We start from the raw sequence: 20190 nt of genomic DNA on the forward strand, positions 1-20190 counted from the left end.
ACGTCCCCTGGAATTGATGCAATTATTCCTAGAAGTGTGACTTAGGAAAAAAACTCTGCTTGAATTGAAGATGGCAAGGAACAGTTTGTATTATACAAAACTGTATACAAAGTTGCAGTAACAGAATTTATTGATTTGGATTTTGAAAATTTATGTTTACTAATTATCGTGTTCAGAAAAGAGGTATTAAATACCTACACCAGCTTAATATAAAAATGCCGTATCTTACTGTATTAAGCCTTTGAATTGAATGGATCATCAAAAGCAACAGGAATGCTTGAAGAACACTAAGAACTTCCATTTCCAATGCACTGAGAATAATCAGACAAAATCATCATCACTATCCAGCTGTATCAAAGTAAATCCTCAGTTCTGATCTGTAATCTGTTTAAAAGCTGAATATTTTAGAAATAAGATGGAGGCCATCTACATTTAAGACACCCAGAGGACTTAATTAAGCTCCTCAGTAGAAATGGGTAACTGGAACAGCAACATCCAAACCAAATACAGACATCTCACTGCATTAATGAAAGACCCATGAAGACTAAGGGTTTTCAAACAAAAGCAGTGCACACGTGAAAAAAATAACAAAAAGCAAGCTGGAGGAGTTTATGATTAAATGTTAGCTAAAAAGCAGAAGCAACGTGGACAGAACTCTCAGGACACTGTGCACTTACTAAGTCAACAGGATAAAGTCTCCTTACCACGCTAACAGGCAAAACTTGCAAATAACAAAACAGATTAGCCATGAAAGGTGATTTAATGTGGTTTTAATATAATTTTGATGAAATTACGAAACCTTAGTTTATTCCATACTGGTTGGTTTTCTGTAGTGGATTCATTGCTTTTTACCCAAGAGCTTACAGAAACAAGCATTTATTATTAGGTCTTTATTTCAGCTGGTGGTTGAATACACGTACGCTAACCTCCTCAAACCATTGTTTCCCCCTGCTACTGCTCCTGGAATAGTAGAAGTTAGCCATGAAAGAAAACAAAAAGAAGCTACTGAATATATTTTTCTCTTTATTGTCAGAGAAGCAATAGTCTTAACCTCTTTGAAAATAGCTTCTGCTTTATTCATATGTGTTCAGGTGCACCTAGTGTTTTTAAAATACCAGTCAGTGTCTCTGCATCTTCAATACTCTTTGTTCATCCATGTACCTCTAGTGGTATGTTCTACTTTTCATGCTGAGATCCTCTAAGAGCATTTACCAGCACATACTGGCACCTTACATGCCCCTTGGGAACAACTGCAGCCAGATTACTGGAGGAGTACAAGCCCTGAAAATAATTTGAACTGCATAGTCACACAACAAGCTTGAGTAAGAAATGTGCTTGAATTCAAATCTGTGATTTTTCCTAAAATCAGTAAGCTTTACCAAATTTGAAAATACAGGTAGATTGTTATATGATACACTTTTGGAGAAGAACCAAAGAAGCACTACTGCTTATTTGCTTAGTGAAGACACACCTTAAATGAGCACTTAAGAGTCTTCCTCAGAAGCAATTATTTGTTTCCAAGATTTGAAAAGGAAGACCATGCTTCTGAAGTCATGCAACAACTTCACACTAATGATCAGGAGACAAATGAAGAAGTTTATGCAAGTACAGAAGTACACTGAGGAATCACAGCTCCATTTTTTTTTTTGTCCCTGAGGTCTGTTGGACAGTTATTGTTGCAGTTAACTCACAGTCTGTAAAGATTACTGATTACTAAACGTTTTTAGGCTGTTGAGGTATAAAGTTGCCATCATCTCTTGCTCCTTTAAAAAAAAGAAGTAAAACATTTCTCAGGAGGTACAATTTTGTAAAGCAATGAGCACTCCTTAACTAGAGACCCCGGTTCAAGTCTAGAAAAATCTTTTGAGAACACCAGTACCACAGAACAGAAATTTTCCTACTCTCATGCTTCAGATTTGAAATTATGAGTGTTTATTTTCAGTACTAATGTTTTCACTTCTATTCTGGACAATGATACTTATTTCACTGTCTCACCTTTTGGTCCTTTTGAGGACAGCTGGAAGAAATGGGCCATAATCAGAATGAAAAATCTGTGCTTAAAAAATATTTTATGCAGTTGGGACCAACACTTCACTGATTATTCAGAATCCAAGTCAATTAACTGGAATGTACTTTTTTACTTTTGATATGAAGAGAATCAACAGCAGAGCACAGATCCATCAGAACTTCTCATACAGGTGACTGATATATCATGGTACTAATAGTTATGGCTGTGGATTGGGAAAACCAACCTGAAACCCTCCTGTTGAGAGAAAAATAAATAATAAATACTGTGCAAGCTTAAAGAGAAGTTGGCTATTAAAACTTCCAGGGCTCTAGCCTTTTCAGAGCTAAAAAATTTCCTCTTGAAAAAGCAGAAAAGAATTATCATCCAAACCATCAGAAGACCTTGACATACAAAAACACAGGTAAAGTTATTTATTTTCTCTCTTGGCTTTGGCCAGAACAATAATTCACTGCTGTCACTGGGGCATTTCTGCATTGTCCTGTTCAAAAATCAATGTTCAAAACCTTTTAATTATATGCAGTATAAAGATATTTTAATCAGGCAAAAAACTTTTAAGAGGAAAATCCCCTATGTTTCCAACTCTTTGATAACAAAGGCAGTCTTCCAAATAAGCATCATTTAAACCCTATGCCTGTAGAAAAATTGTTCCTCTGCCTTTACTGTTCCTGTTCATAGTTCTCTAAGCAGCTACTAGTCCTGACCAGATGACTGTAACAAATTCAAACACTTCTGGCAGGGGCATGTTTATTATTTTCCAATATGACTGCCTGCCAAGTTTCCCCATCCAGCATTTTTTTTTTCTTTAAATAAAGGAACTATGTGAGCCAAACTATGTCAGGGACTATTCTTCAAGCAATTCTTTCAGGAAGTGGAAGTGTACTATCATATATGCAAGACTTCAACTTGAATATGGTTCAGAAACATTAGGAGACACAGTAAAAACTTCAATTTTCAGAGCACAAAATGCTATGCTGTGAGTCTTGAAAATCACCTACCAATACAGAGTACTCAGAATCTTTTTTAGCACATGATAAAAAAAGCATAAACTTTAATGAAATGGGCCTTCTTTAATTCCCCTCAAAAATGTAATCTTAATGAAACCTACTGTTTAGTGACTTTCCAATACATATATTCTACAATGTCTTGTGTCCAGTCTATGGCTCATTAGATTGCTGTACAAATCTGCATACAATATTATGGCATAAAGGCACATATCTTATGGTCGTGAGATTAAAATGCCTAGTGGCATGAAAAGGAGGATAAATCCCAATTAAAATCTACCATGACCTTGTACAAAAGTCATGCAATCCCTCAGTCTTGATTCTAAATCTGTAATAACCAAATTCATAATTGATTAAATATTTTAAAGCCCAAAGTCATTCACTAACCACATACATGGCATTCAGAGAAAAAAGCAGTCACACAATTTATATATGTGATGAACACTCAAAAACCATTCTTTGCAGGAGTCAAATTAAAAGAAAAGTCAAATGCCTTTGCAAAGATTCTGCACATTACTCTCAGTTTTCAATCTGAGCATAATCCTGCAAGGCCAACTTAAAGGAAATATTATCTTGTGAGAGTTTAATCCAATTGAAAGTAACTCTAATATGTAAATGTACAAACTAATGACCAAGTAACAGCAATACTGCTTAAATGGGCAGTGGTTTGATATGGTAAGTTCTTTGATTTATCATCAGTTTTTGAACTCTTGATGTATAAAATTCTGTTTAGGATGTAAACTGGGGAGCTGTAGGGGAGAGAAAATCCTTAAGATAAGACTGCATGAAAAATAGCAATCACTTCAAAATTATGGCCAAAAAGAACTGAAAACTTCATGCACCAATCACAAATGAGACTGTGGGTTCCCCTTATTTCTCTCCTACAAAGAAGTAACTACCCTTGACAATTATGCATTAAAAAACCTAGCAGGACTCCAATTACTCATTCTAAATAAAAACATCATAACATTTCTATTAAAAATACCCCACACAACAAAAAGCCTGTAAGAATGGAATTTCTAGGGGTAGCCAGAAATATATTAGTTTTATAGGAAATGTGATTCTTACATACTACTGAAAAATCAAGTCTTGGTGTTATATAACCATATCAACCAGATCATCTACTGACAAATTTCTTTGCATCGAACTGATGAATTGTCCATTGAAATGCTGATGTCTCATGTATTCAGAAACTGTCTTAAAAAAAAAAAATAGTCAAACACATGGTTTCTTACAATGATGGTGTGTTAACAAAAAGTCTGCAAATGTTACATTTTGGACACATTGATTCTGTTATTGTGGCTCCCACCATTCAATAGCTGGGGATCACAAACTCCTTTAACAAACAATTACAAAACATAAATATTTGTCTCCCCACTGAAAAAGGTGCAAACCATTTCTAAATAGATATTAATTATCATCATCATAATCTATTTTTTTTTCCTCCTTTCACTTAATGGAAATTATGAGTCTTAATTCAATCCAAAATTTCTTTTCACTTTATTTCTTTAGAAAAGATCACTCCATTTTCATCACATTCTTTAATAATACTAGTGAACATGTCTTTGCCTTTTTTTTAACTGCTTGAGCAAAGTCTAACAAAAAACTACATCAATTCCAATCATCACTATCCTTCTCTGTAGTAAAGCTTTTTGTCTATGAATGGGCTTATGCAGAAATAACCTCATGAGAGGTGATCTTTAGAAGCCTTTTTAAAGATAAATGCTTCAGCATACAGCTTAGCAATGAGAGAAAATGATGTCCAGTTGCAACTGAGCTTATTTTAAAATGTGACTGAAATTCCTGAAGAGCAGAAGAGCATTTGACCCTACTGTGCAACTACAAAAATGGTAAAAGAGCAAGAATTTTCACTACAGACGTGACCTGTGCTTCATGACTTCAGAACTAAACTTGAACTAACTCATAAAAGCAGAAATTACCTCAGGCCAGATTTACTTCTGTGTTAGGGATGAGCGTATACAGAAGCTATCTGCCAGAAAAACATATAATTCATGCAGTTGGCACCTTGTCCTTTCACATGGCTAGCCTCCAGTGTCAACTTGTAGATTTCTTTGTTCTAAACACTAGCAGCTACTAGAACATAGGTTGATTTTAAAAATCCACTTTACTCCTTGGTACTTTTTAAAGATAATACACAGAACTGAAAGAATACAAGAGCTACAAGGAACAAAGAAACACTTTGCTTTAAAAAGTAGCTGATTAGTACTCAAATAGTAATAACAACTAGGACTTGATTGTTTACTCCTTGGCTGGAACACTGGAAAGAATTTCTGGAATTGGAATTAAAATTCAATTTACTACAACTATGAAAAGCACAACATGGCTTCTCTTTCACCAGTACTCCAAGTTTCATAGAAAGAAGTAACAAAGTGACACTGAGAGATTCAGGGTGGCAGCACTAACAATAACATTAAGGAAAATTTAGAAAATCAATACCAAAAAGAAAGGAACTGCCATCACTTCCATAGAAGTTTACTAGAAGTAATTTGTTTTGTATTGGTGACATTATCATCCTTAATTACAAATTTCATCCTTGGACAGATTTTTAAACCATGTTTTCCCCAACATTTGAATTTTCTCTAAAAAAACCATACTAACAAATTAAAAACACACTTCAAAGTATAATGCCATGGGACTGCTGTCATAGCCAATCCCTCTGGTATTGACACAAAGATTTAGTGGACAGATTTCCCTATCACATTTTCCTTCTCTACTCTCCTGAAAACTAAGAAAATTAAGGACATCAATACAACAGCTGGAGAATTTTCCAAATATTACTTAAAAAAACCCAAAAAGTGAAAAATTAGTAATATCTAATTTAAACATATGAAATTTTGTTCAATACTGTATCACAACATTTGTAACTGCTATACGAGGTTCTACTCAGTAAAAAAGACTATGGTTTTGTGTATGCACTTATACACAATTTAGAGATATTGAAGGATTATATTCAGAGTAGAAGAATATATCTAATTCCATTACATCGAGTTACATTTAAGGAATGGCTGCTATCTGTAACAGAAAATTTCATATTTGAAGAAATTAAGAAACCATTTTAGTATGTTTAGATGGAAAAAAGTTGAGATTCCTTCATGAATGGAGATGGAATGGACTTCTAATTCCCCAAGATTTTTCTTCTTTTTTCCTCATCTGTTTCTCCTCCTGTAATCCACACAGGAATATGCCACCTCCAGTACTAGAAGTATCCTGGCTTATTGCTCTGATGAACCTAAACAGCACACTTCTGCAAAACTGCAGTGTGCAGTAATTCAGAACACAGCCAGTATAAAATCATCTGCCTTTCTCAGTTACTCATTACAGAATCAATATGCAGCTCACAAAACAGTCTGAAGCTGTAAGTTATTTTCAGCTCTAGAACAGCTGAAACCTCAATTACACTGTGCTAACAATTAACTCACTTACTTGAGGACAACAGATTTGAGTCTACCTCCACTAAAAAAAAAAAAAAGCCAAAAAACCAGAATACCAGAAACACCCCCCAAGCCTCCCCAGCTCAGCAAACAAATTGAATGAATTCTTTCCCCGCTCTTGCATCTTCCCTGCCATTCTAAGTGATTCCTTAGTGTAAAAGCACTAACAAATAACCACACCTGACCATTTACTTGTCATAACACAAGCCAAATAAAATCAGAAGGCTTCAGAAAGCAACATTTATGCAATGTGATGGGTGCTGTATCAAATTCTTGGACCAAGAAACTCTTGTTCAGTATTGCACACCACAAAACAGTTTAAATCATTAACTAAGTATAGAAGAAAAAAATGCAAACCACTGGATTGGAAACTCAAGTTATCTGATGTAGAGATTCAACTGTATGATCAAGTTTCAAGTTTCAACTGATGGCTTCTGCAAAGCAGCTGTAACAACAGACAAGTTTTGTACTACTCTTTTAAACACTGCATGTGCTTCCCCTGACCCTTGTATACTAAATTATGCATCTTCAGACAGTAAAAGCACTACTATGCAATCTTATGACACCAGGTTTTCTCCTAAATCAGTTTCTTACTCAAGTTTCTCTGGCCAACTCTGTTATTCTTCCACCACCATTTTATTTCCACAATTTTATTTCCAAATGCATAAGCTTCAGCCTCTCACCATTACATGTTCTGCTGTCAAAATACCAAATCCCTAGTCATTAGGGTACTCCAAGTAAAAAATGCAGTCACACATCCTTTAAAAAGTAAAATTGAAACATTCACTGTAATTAAATGGCTTACTGTGAGTAAGACAGCTACAGAAGCCAAATTACTAATAAACATAAAACACTGCCTTGCTAGTGGTTTCCATAGGAGAACAACATTGAAAAAGCCACAGACTAACCTTGAAAGAACAAGATACTGCTATGGTTTTCTTATAATAAATCAAGCTTACACAACATAAGTAAGATTTTTATGAAACTGAGTAACGTTAACAAACAGGTTGCAAGAAGCCCATTGGCACTAAAGAAGAGATGATCATGTGGAAGGAATGTGTTGTTTTTCACAGCATTTTTGTGTTTTGTTCTGTTTTTGAAACCTGCCAGATGTGCACCTAACATTATGCAGGCCCACCTATCTTTCTCAGCCAGCAAGACATGCATTTTCTTGTGCACCCATCACTGCAGAGTCTGGCTTGAAGTCTGGCTGTTTTTAGTTAATTTCTATTGATACACTGGAAAGATGAACACCAGATACTTATTTTATTTACATTTTCACATCCCTTAGCCTAAAAATAATACAAATTGTCATGAAAGTAGGCAATACAAGAGGTGCTCACAAACTGTATAGCACTGATGAGAATACTGTAGCTCTTCACTGTGTTCTACACTTCTTGGGAAGTTCTCAGTCAGGGAGACTTCGTTTTTCTCTTTTCTCCCACTGCACAGAGCAATAAACCTCATGAAACATCTCATGTACCTCCAGCCACAAGTCCAGAGGTAAATTTCAGGGGACAAGTCAGCCCCATGAACCAAAGCAAGAAATCCAAAAGGGAGCAGACTTAGATAATTGGTCTCTGTTACTGCGGCTCCAATATCAATATATTTCACAGTCCTGGCTCTCAGCACTCTCCTTCCTCCAACCTCCCCCACCTCCCAGCTCACCTCACATGCTCTACATATTCCTTTCTGATCCCAGTCTTACTTTCAACACATTCTACCCCTGTTTTTCCATTCAGGAAATCCCTCCTACAAAATTCCACTTCAAAATAATGACTAACAATATTGCCATGCCATCTGTTTTTGTAACATATCACTCTTTCCACACCTTTTAATGCTCTGTTTATATAGAACTTTTTTTTTTGGAGTGAGGACTACCCCACTATTATCTGCATACTGCCTAAAACAACTGGTTTTGATTCTTAAATCCTTCATCTTTAATATAGCAGTGGTTTAAAATTACTATTTATTTCCTTGATTAGATTTGCAACTGCTGGCATAAGAACACAATTTCACCAAAACCTGACATACTGGCACAATCTGCAAATGCTTAGCAGTACTTTATTAGTTCTTCCCGTCTATCTGAAACTGTGTTGATGGGGTTTTTCTGGGGGGTTTTTTTGGGGTTTTTTTTTGGCTTTTCTTGTGGGTTTTTTAATGCATCAGACTGAAATCTGGAATCTGTACTGTAAAGATACTAAATTAATCTCTGCATGAGAACTGCAGGTTTACAAATGCACATGTCAATGAACAATTCCTCAAGAACTGTACATCAAGAAAACCCCACCAACAAAAAAACCACAACTCAAAAACCCATAAAAATCCAGAACAAAGAATGACCTGAATTACCACAGCATAAATGTACAACATGTGCCACTCTTCTGAAGTAAGAAAAACATGGGACAATTTAAAACTGTATTTCCAATAAAGAACACCTTTTTAGTCACATGATGACTTATTCAGTTATTTCACAAAATTCTCATGTTTTCCAGGTAAAACATACCATTAAAACCCAAAAAATCCAGATCCAGGTTTTATTACTTTTACATAGTCATTGCATACCCAAGATATCTATAGAGAAGTTTTAGAAATGTTACAAAACAAACCTTACTGTAATCAGAAGTGAGACGCAGTGTTTATACTTTCACCTCAGAGGATGGCATGCTAAAAAAAGTAAGGGATAACAAGACACACACTGGAGATCTCTAAAACAGATTTAGAGAGAGCAGCCTTGCAATAATGGATCACAGAGGCCAGTCATTTGTGGTGTACTTTAGAGGTCAAAACTCAGGCCACTGTTGTTTAACATCTTTATTAAGGGCCTAGACATTGAACAGGTGCACCTCAGCAAGTTTGCATATGATAAAATCTGGAAGAATGCCTTCTACAACAGAGGGTTGTGCTAACATTGCTAACAGGCTGAAGAAACAGGTAGAAGAACTTCATGGAGCCCCACAATGAGAAATGAAAAGTCTTAACCTGGGGGAAGTAACTCCATACTTCACTAGGGGTTGGAGGCAGACTGTCTGAAAAGCAGCTCTGATGGAAAGGACCCAGGGTTCCTGAACATAAACAAGAAGCCACAAAGAAGGCCAAGAGTGTCCTGAGCACCATTCGGAAGAACAATACCAGCAGGTTGAGAGGCATGATGCTTCTCCTCCACTCAGCACTGGTGAGATGCATCCTTGAGGGCTAGCTTCAGGTCCGGGTTTTCCAGCACTAGACATGGACATACTGGAGTCAGGCCATAAAGATAATGAAGGACTGGGAACACTGGACATACAAGGGAAGGCTGAGTAAGCCAGGATTTTTTAGCCTCAGGAAGAGAAGGTAGGAAGGATCTTATCAATGTGTAAAAATACCAGAAAAGAAGCACTAAAGAAGAATGAGTCTGACTCCTCAGTGGCACACAATGAATGGACAAGAGGCAATGAGCACAAACTGAAACAGAATAAACTTAGAAAAAAAGTCTGGTGATTTTCTTTATTTTTTTGCTTTGGTGTGTTGTGAGCATGGTCAAACACTGAAGTTACTTAGATTGTGGCATTTTCATCCTTGGATCGAGTCCAGACAGTCCTGCTTTGCCCATGGAGATTAGACTATAATCTCTAGAGATGGCCCTTGCAACATGAACATTAATCTGAGGGTGAAAACACACTTCTACTATAAGGAACAGATAAACAGATAACCCAAGGCAGAACTAGGTTGTTTTTACTGCTACTATTTTGGTCAAACAGTAAACATGGCTATGTGTCACTTCTACAAAGCTAATTCAAACAGCTCAAACATTAAAATATTTGATACTATAGATTCATTTTATCCCAGCATAAATATCTACCTGTAATCTCTTCTGATTTCCTATAGACAGCGAAACAGGAATGTGAATGCCACAAATCCATTTACTTAATAGTCAATGGACAAAGACATACAAAAATATAAAGAATGATTCATTGAGTATTTTGTAACATTTTAGCTAAAATATGTAGCTAAAACATTTAGCTTATATATGCAATTTTTCAAAAGAAAATACAGACGTTTCTATACAAAGAACTCCAGAAAATAGCCTTTTCATCTAGTTAATAAGCAGAAATAAAAATTTGTTCATTATTGATCTGAAGGCAGTACCTGCCAACATGAGCGCTGAATCAGTTTCCAATTCCCACGGCTTAATAAAATCTGTGTTAGGCAGAAACCCACACAGGCAGCTTCAAACACAAAATGAAAGACTCATTATACATCTCATGATACAAAACTAGGAAAACTTCTATTGTAAACCTCCCCTGAGGAGTAATGTCAGGTATTATGGATTAGGTGCAACATTCCACAGTCCTTTCAATATTCATACTGAGTACCATGTGTTGATATTATGCCTAAAATAGGACATACAGCTTTTCTGTAGTAAACACTGGTTTAGTCAGCAAACAGCACAGAGGCACAACCTGAATGCAAATAAGCAGGGCTGCTCCTACTTTTTCTCTAATTTTTAGGAAAAGAACGTGTCACTAAGGGACAAACACAGTTTAGCAATGGTTTCTGTACTGAATATTCTGTCTTTTCTTCCTCTTGCCAAATCTTAATCAGTTTTCATCAACACTACCAAAACCTTCCAGTAACTTTCAGAGCAACTTTCACAGCAGTAAGGTGATCAGCTTAAAGACAGCAAGCTACCTGGCAACCTTTCCACACCGTTTGAATGCAACTGTGCTTACCTGGACACACAAGCAGGCTGCACAGAGCACTTGGATACTCACTGCTGACAAGAGTAATCTCCACCATCACAGAATGATTGAGGTTAGAAGGGACCTCTGGAGGTCACCTGGACCAAATTCCCTGCCCAAGCAGGGCCACCTAGAGCTGGCTGCCCAGGACCACATCCCAAGAACTTTTAAGTGCCTCCAAGGACGATGACTCCCCAACCTGAAACCAGAGAAGGTGCGCACATATACATCAAAATAACATAAAATGAACTCAAACATGCAGTCAACATGACAGACTGCAAATATATGAGTCGGGGAAGAAGTTATCCAAAATGGCTGTCTGCATACTGATCACAGGAAGGCTGGAACATACAGACATCAAATGGTTCCCTAATAAGCCATATGGCTCAGCCCAGTCAGCAACTGTGAAGTTTTATTTAAATGCCCTGCCAAAAAACACACAAACTTCTGCACACCTTCTAACTCTCCTGTAATAAAAAGCAGCTCTTGAAAGAAAAGAGCCTTAACAAACATGCATGAATGAAGCCTATGCAAGAAGTGACATTTAAGACAGTCCCTTTATTTGGCACAAACATTTGTGGTATTCATCTAAATTCTTGTATATTTTTGGCTCTATTATCAGTCTTAACTGTACCACTGGTAGAAAAATCCTGCCTGCTCTCAAGCTCACATACTTGATTATTCCACTGTATTTTTCAGAATTATTAGTTTCACCAAAACACATATAGGTATTGTGAATAACAGTGCAATTATGTGTAACTATGCAGATTTCACAGCAGATCTTTGCAATCAATCCCTGAACCTTGTTAACCAAGCCTATGCCTTATCATTATAATTGTTACCACAACTGTAACTTTGGTCAACATACAAAAGAACATTACTGTTCACATTATTTTATGTGAAAAGTATTGTATAATATAATGATTTATTTTATCATTACTGGGCAGTGTAGTAGCACAGAAACAACACTGCTTGTAGACAGCAGCTTCTTCGCTGTACTATCAGTTCTGCTATTTATTTGATGTAGGACCCTAAGTAAATTCATCCTTTTCTTTACACAGGCATACCTTGCTGTCCGTCAAGAATAAGTTCCTGAAAAGTGAGATAATTCAATATAGTGAAACCATTTCCCCCACACAATAAATGTGATATAGAGGAGACATACACAGAAACTTTTAAAATGCACACAATTATAACATACAGGGGCAGTATATATGACATGGCAGACAGTGAGGAAAAGGCAAAGAAGTGAGTTCATCAGCTGTCACCTCAACATCCAGTGATGACAAATTAGGAAGCTGAGATACTGGTTTTGCAATAGATGGAGATGATGGAGTCTCTTTAAGGTGTAATTAAAGAAGAAAAATTTTTCACCTGCCAATTGTCCTGAGATTTTGACGAGTAGGTCTCCTGTGACATGAGACTGAATCTTCAGTGACTCTGTCCAGTCATTATTAAAAATTTCAGCTGCTTCATTTGTGAGACAGAACATTGACTATAAATCTTTTAGTATGAGTGTTCATACTGCCTCCTTCAAAATGGTTATATGTTCACCATCATGCTTCTCAGAGGTCCACTGCACACAGAGGTCAATCAAGTCAACCAAGGGTAAAGGACAAAACCAAGGTAATGACATCAGTTAGTAGAAGAGGGTGTATTAAATGATCAATACTGGAACTCTGAATATGAGAGACTGAGAAGAAATTGATAGCATGGTATTATCACACCTGCTTCCTTCTTTCAGAGATTTATCTTGTCTACTCAGACTGCAAAAATTACTAAGCAGGAGCTGTTTCTCGCTGAGTGTTTACACATCATCTCATCCTGCCAACCTCAGTTGTGATATGCATGTGCTTCTCTGGTAAAAATAAGAGAGACAACTATTTTCAGACCAGTGTGCTATTTTGAGGAGGCTCATTTTACACATGGAAAAAGAATATATTTCAACAAGCAGCTGAAAAGCACCATTAAGAAGCATTGAACAGAACTGGACATTATAGCTGAGATAGATAAGCTCCTGGGCTACTTCCAGGGCCACTAATCATAAAAACCAATCCCAGATTCAACACAGATGCAGCTATTTTGTGGGACACTTTGAAGTCAGCAGCTGATCAAGTTTTAAGCATGTAGGGTCAGTTATGCATGTATTTTTTCCACTGAATTACAACAGCCCAAAAATATTCAGTGACTTGACCAAGAGGTACCCTACAATAGGAAGCACAGTATTGGTAATGAACCCAGTATCTGGATTCTATTTAGAACATCAATTTTGTCACAGTATTTTAAAGTTTATTTAAGAAACAGAATTTTAGCAAGTTGCATATACACAAGTATGGAATTGGGTACTTTTCAGTTTCATGCTAGAGAAGCAGACTCTCAGTTTATTCCAGCAGCCTCTCACTGCTCAAACAACTCAGCAGGCAATCTATACAAAGCAAGTAACAAATGCCTCTTAAAAAAAATGAAAAAAACCACCACCACCAAAAATCCAAAAGGCTCTTAAAAAAGCCCCAACCAAACACAAGAACCCCACCAAAAATCCCCATCCCCACCAAAACCTAACAATTTAGAAAATGTATCCTTTTAATACGAGGCAATTTTTCAAACAGTTCTTCAGAAGTATGAGAAACCTGTCAGTGCAAGATGCAGAAATGTTATGCTGGAAGTGAAGTACTACACAAAAATCTTTTAGGCCATGCAGTAGCCCAGAGAATAACTATGTTTTGGGAAAGGGTGTGAAAAGGTAAAGCAAAGGCACAAGCCCCACCACAATGGCTATATCCTCTTTTGCATCTTCTCACTGTGAAGCCACAGAAGAAAGTGGAAATGTTGGCAAGAAGTAGTGCCCACTTCTGGGAAATGGAATATGGGAAGTAGCAGCAACTGGAACAGTGCTCAGCTATGAATACTGAACTAAGGAAGCTACAGGGAATGACCACTGTGGGGGACAGCGTCTGAAATGGTAGTGAAAATGGGGACAGGAAAAGTTCATCATGAGCTGAGCATAGAAAGCAGCAAGATCATGCAATGAGTTCAGTCCTTCTCAAATGGGCAACAACAGAGGACAGAAAGACAGACATTGGATGGGATCAGATATACAGCCTAGCCAGGTCAGTGAAGGGGGAAAGGGGAGGGGGAAGAACAGAAGAAAGATAAGCAGATCCCTTCACTGAATCATACCAGAGCTACTGCTGCTGGAAGGGAGCCAGATTTTAGCTGGAGCTTTTGCCTCTAATTTTCTTCCCCCCTCTCAGAAAACCAAGAAGTGAAAGCACCAAACTTAGATGTCTACCTGAAATATATTCATATTTTGCTGAATGTAAGCCCCTACTCTATATTACATTTAGCCTCAGAAAAACTTGTAATCAAAAGGATGCAAGAGTAACTTAAAACCATTCTTCTTTTGGCTGGGTTTTTGTACTGCCCTGAGTAAGATTCTTTCTTGGATCAGTGATTTCATAATGTAAAATACAAAACCCCTCCAAACAAGACAAATACATAAAGTGGCAGTTGAGGACAGCAGTTATACTACTCCTCAAATTACACACAGCTTTTTCCTATGTAAATTCCTAATCTGCCTTCTCCAAAGGCCCCCCTGTCAACTGAACACACATTTCTCAGCCTAACACCCTTCAAAAGCAATTTAAAAATGTGCATCTACTTTCATAAAATTTATCACATATCAGCCTCAAATCATATGCATGCACATCAAAATATTTTTTTTGCTAAAACTATATGTTTGACAATACTCATTATCACACACCAACAGGTATCTCCTATGTGGTTTATGAGTAGTATCCTCAGCTACTTGTGCTCATCTTGTTAAATGAAGTGATAGTTTTGCAACCTCAGCTTGCTTGTTAATGTCTGTCCTGGAACGACACCCAGTTCATCTAGTCTCCCTGATTTTTTTTTTTTATGAATGGATTTACAGCTTGGTTCTTTCTGCAGTTGCATAAGCACCTGACAGAAACACTCAACTGAGCATTCATGTACATGGTTCTGAAGTGGTCAGTGAAATCTTGAGGACAGACTCCAAGAGCCAAGAGCTAGGTAGGAAACAAATCGAAGCTTTAATAACTCCATACACCACAAGAGATAGTAAACAAATAGTAAAAAAATCTTCACGGTACCAGCTAAATGGAAGCAACATGGGATGGCAATCTTCTTCCAAGATCACCTAAATTTAATATAAATTTGGAATGAGGCTTAGGGTGACTTACAGTGCTTGATTTGCAAACCGAATGAAATTCCACATACTTTTTCAGGGGAATTAAAATAGTACAAACATGGCATCCAGTCACTAGTGGGGTTCTGTAGAACTCCATCCTCAGCCCAGTTCTCTTCAACATCTTCATTAACAACTTGAACACAGGATTTGAAGGAATTCTAAGTAAGTTTATGGCAACACTAAATTGGGAGGAGCTGCTGACTCCCTCAAGGGCAGACAGGCCCCTCAGAAGACCTTGACAAATCAGTGAGGTGGGCACCATCAACCATATGAGGTTTAACAAGGCCAAGCACCAGATTCTGCACCAGGGAGGGAGCAGCTGTGGTTTTGTGTACAGATCAGGGAACAAGACGCTGGAGAGCAGCACTGCAGAAAGGGACCTGGGGGTTCCAGTCAATGGCAACTTGAACAAGAGTCACTGAACTACCAGCGAGCATCCAAAGGAAGACTACAGGGATGGTGAAGGGCCCTGAGGGGAAGCCACATGGGGAGCAACTGAGGTCTGCTTGGTCTCTTCAGCCTGGAGGAGACTGAGAGGAGACCTCATTGTGGCCTAACAACTTCCACATGAAGGAGGTGCAAGTACAGATCTCCTCACTCCTGTGACAGGACTCATGGAAATGGTGTGAAGCTGCACTGGGGAAGGTTTAGGTTTGGTATCAGGAAAAAGGTTTTCCTGACATTGGAACAGGCTCCCCCAGAAGTGGTCATAGCACTAAGCCTGACATAGTTCAAGAAGAATTTGGACAACACTCTCAGGCAGATGGTGTGACTCTTGGAGAGTCCTGCACCAGGCCAGGAGTTGGACTTGATGATACTGATGGGTTCTTTCCAACTCAGCATATTCCACGACTCAATGACTAAGACCTCTGGAATAACCTCTTCCCAAACAAAACTATAAACATACATGACTTTTAAGATTACAGATATATCTTACCTTAACTATATCTGTTTTGAAGCTATAAATTCAGGTACTTATGTGGTTGCAAAAATCTTAACAAGATTTAGATAAGCAACAGGAATGACAATTCAAAAATTGATAATTCAACAAACAACAATACACCAACAGAAAAAGAAACTTTTGTTATGATTTCATTCTAAACAACAAGCTTTGCAATTTTTCAAAGGTTTTTCTATTTTTACAAAAAGCTTTTACAAGAGTACTAGTCAGCAGACCATACTGCCTGAGAATTGAATGTGAGTTTGTTTCATACTCGAGCATTACTTAGTGAATTAAAATCTATTGTTTTTATGTATAAGCAGCAGTATTATGAGACTTCCTTAGAGACAGAAATACTCGTGTATCAGATAATACCTATGCTCCTATACAATAAAGTATGAATTCAACACTGCTTTCATTGTATTACCACCATGGCAGTGTTGCAGCATTTCTGAAATTATACTTTTGTCCACATCACTATGTCAACAGACTTGCCAGTCTGCTTAAAGCACCAAACAGCTAAAATTGAATTAAACAGCTCAACCAGCTCACTTCACCTTTTGCTACTGTAATCAGAATTTAACCCTTTATTTCAAAAAAACAACAGAATATAGTAGGTGGACCTTTGGGCTTAAACAAAATTTTGAACCTTCATCTTTCAAGCTTGTATTAAGCAAAGATGTAGGACATCAAGTCAGAATTTGCATAGCCTTGCCAAATACAACAAGATTTCTTCCTCAAATAACATAAAGAAGTTGTCAAATGTTATTGCCAACACAGTCCATTCTAGGAGCTGATCCTTCCATTACTTTTAATTAGAAGTCTGTTTTTTTCCTCCCCCAACCACAAGCTGCTTCCATTTTATAGACTGTACCAGTAAACCTTAACAAATTGTTGAGTACTGGATTACACAAAAGCCTTCAAAGGCAACACTGGTAATCCCTGTCATTCAGAGTGCAGTACCTCCAGAAGATGGGGCAGAAAGCACAGGTGGGTGCCTTCAGGACCACTGTCCATAGCTGCTGGTGGACACAAGGATACAGCAGTACCAGACATTTGACTTCCTGAACATCTGCATAAGCCACTGCCACATACCAATCAAACCCCCTTGACTCAGCAGGTGAAATTTGGAATCTGTTCTGAACCTGACTCCCAATTAGCTGCACAGCTTGGGCACACAGCTATAAACACACTAAGAGTGTGCAAAGTTAATAACGCTGGAGGTGGAGCAGCCGGTACAGCCATAATGGGTTGCTACCATGGAGGCAAAAAGGCAACTGAGCACCTTTCCTGGAGGCAAAGCACACACACATTAAACCCAGTGAGAAGGGGTTATTCCCACCCAGACCAACTCAAGTGAAGACAGACAAGCATCACACTGCCTGAAAGCCAAACAATAAGGACATCCTATTGTTTTAGACAGTATGCTAGAAGTTGTTTTCACTATTCCTTTTTCCTCAAAGAAAATGTCAGTGTAGATGTGATTACATATGTAAGTGATTACACTTCGTTTTAAATTTCACCTCTCAAGAAATAAGCTGAGAATCACTGTCAGAGTACTTGACAATGACTGCTTAGATCCAATACCTCTGAAGAGAGAATTACATGTCTGCTTTTCTAAAAAGAAAAAAAAATACAATGCAGAGATGCAATAAGAAGCTCATGAAGCTTAATAGCAAACACTACTAAAGGTACAGAACATTAAAAAAATAGGAGTTTAAAAAGGAAATAAATAGGATAGACAAGTAACACCGCTTTCGCAGACTCTAGTGAATTGTCTTCTCTAACGAAGACAAATTAGAAACACTTCTATTATGCAAACTAACATTAAAGTTTATGGTTGGGGAAGCCAGGGATTTCCTACTGTATTCCTAACAGCTGGACAACTAAACTACTTCACTGTTTACTTTATGATGCCACATTCATGATATGGCATAGCCTAAACATTTTCTCAAAAGAAAATAAGCTTTAATGAGTTAACCACACACACGCACAAAAATTCTGCTACCTGCCAACAACCTCAGGCTCTACATTTTTTAATCATGAAATAGTTACTCCTGCTATTACATAAATATTATTACATAATATCTCCTTTGTATGCAGAATTAAAGCTACAATAAAATAGGTCCCACTATTTCAATATTGTATCGATTAATCCCACTCATTCACTTAATAATTTGGAGCCATAGCTGCATCAGAACTCAACAGCTTGAATATGTCACGTTTCTCTGTGCTTAAACAGAGAAGACAGATAATTCTGGATTAAAAAAAATAAAAAAACAAGCCAAAAAAAATCAGCAAAAATATCTGCTCTACTATAATAACTGCCTGAAGGTAAAGACACCTCTGCTGTGCTCTTTCATTCCCCTTTTTTTGTCTTGCCTAAGATTTAATGTATGTGTATCAATAGATAATTTTCAATATGTCAATCAATAAAATATGCAGAAATACCTTAATTCCCAAGGTCAGCATCACACAGCCTAAGTGTAAAGACATCACAAGCAATGATGCTTAGTATGTCTAATATCTCAAAAAACGTAAGTTAATATTTAACCTATGTGCAAACTACAATACATAATTAATTAATTTTCCTAAGTATTTAATATTTAGAAATTTGTTCCGAGAACGTATTTGTTTATGTTGGTCAGAAACGCATCTGAGACGTGGGACGGCTGTAAGCACAAGGCCAGGCGAAGAGGCAGCGAAGAAGTGGCATGTGACATTCGGGAGTCTCGGGGGGCAACATGTGGCCGGCGCTCAGGACGCTCCTCTCTGCAGTGCAGCGCAGCACAGCCCCGGTGCCTCCGGCCGTGCGCGATCCCTGCCGCGACACGAGCCCCCACTTCCGAAGTGCCGCACAAGTCCCGCTTGTGCCCGCGCTCAGCGGCTTCCCCTCGTCGGCTCGCCCTCCCGCAGCAACAGCTCCCGGGAAGGGCAGGACAGCGGCGGTGGGCACCGGGAGCGAGGGCGGCACGGGCCGGCCCCGGTGTTTGCACAGCTGAGCCGCTCTCCCGGGGCAGCTCCGCACAAAACCCCGCAGCCCCCGGCCGCCACCGGGCGGGCGCGGCGCGACAGCCGGGGCAGGTCCCCGCTCCTCGCCGCTGCCCTGCCGTCCCCGCGGCCGCCGCTGGCAGGTGAGACGCGCCGCAGCGGCGGCGCCGGGCGCGGAGAGGGGGGGGCGCGACCCAGCCACAAAGAGCGGGAGCGGGGTGGGCGGCGGCGGGGCCGGCGCCGGCACGACCCGCGGCGCCGCAGCGGGGGGACGTCCCCGCCCGCCCGCCGGTGGCGGCGGGGGTCATCCCTTACCTGCAGGGGTGGCGCCGAACACTCTCACGACGGGCACCCGTTTGGCCGGGGCCTCTCGGAAGCGGGACTGGCAGGGGTCCAGGCCGGGCAGCGGGCTGCCCATGTAGTAGTCGGCAGTCACGATCCGCACTGAGAACATGTTTGTTCGCCGCCGCCGAGGCACCAGCACAGCACCGAGCGAGCGCGGAGCGAGCGCGGAGCCCGCACGGCTCCCCCCGCCCGCCGCCGCCGCAGCGAGCGAGCGCGCGCGCGAGCGCAACACTCCCCGTGCCTGCCGCTCCTCGCCCGCCCGCGGGAGCGCGCGCAGCCCCGCACGCGCCTTGTCTGTGTCTCTGCTCCCCCCACTCCACCCCACCCCCCCCCCCCCCCCCCCACGCCGCCGCTCTGGGCGCGTGCGCGGCGGCGCGCCCCCCGCGCGCTCCTACAGCCCGTGCGGCCGCGCGCCCCTCAGGGACAGCGCGGGCTCGTGCCCCGCGGATGCCCCGGCGGCGACGGCGGCAACCCGGCCGC

At 39.5% G+C, this 20190-nt stretch overlaps 1 protein-coding gene across 1 annotated transcript in view; it reads right to left on the reverse strand.

Annotated features, from left to right (window-relative positions):
- REV3L (REV3 like, DNA directed polymerase zeta catalytic subunit) overlaps positions 1-19819 on the reverse strand; it is a 111634-nt gene extending 91815 nt beyond the window's left edge. Inside the window, exon 1 of the mRNA XM_062488968.1 lies at positions 19681-19819. Within this exon, the coding sequence (XP_062344952.1) occupies positions 19681-19819 (139 nt within the window). The remainder of the gene's footprint in view (positions 1-19680) is intronic.
- Positions 19820-20190: the final 371 nt, after the last annotated feature.

This window comes from Cinclus cinclus, chromosome 3 (assembly GCF_963662255.1).
Source record: "Cinclus cinclus chromosome 3, bCinCin1.1, whole genome shotgun sequence".
Classification (NCBI taxonomy): Eukaryota; Metazoa; Chordata; class Aves; order Passeriformes; family Cinclidae; genus Cinclus; species Cinclus cinclus.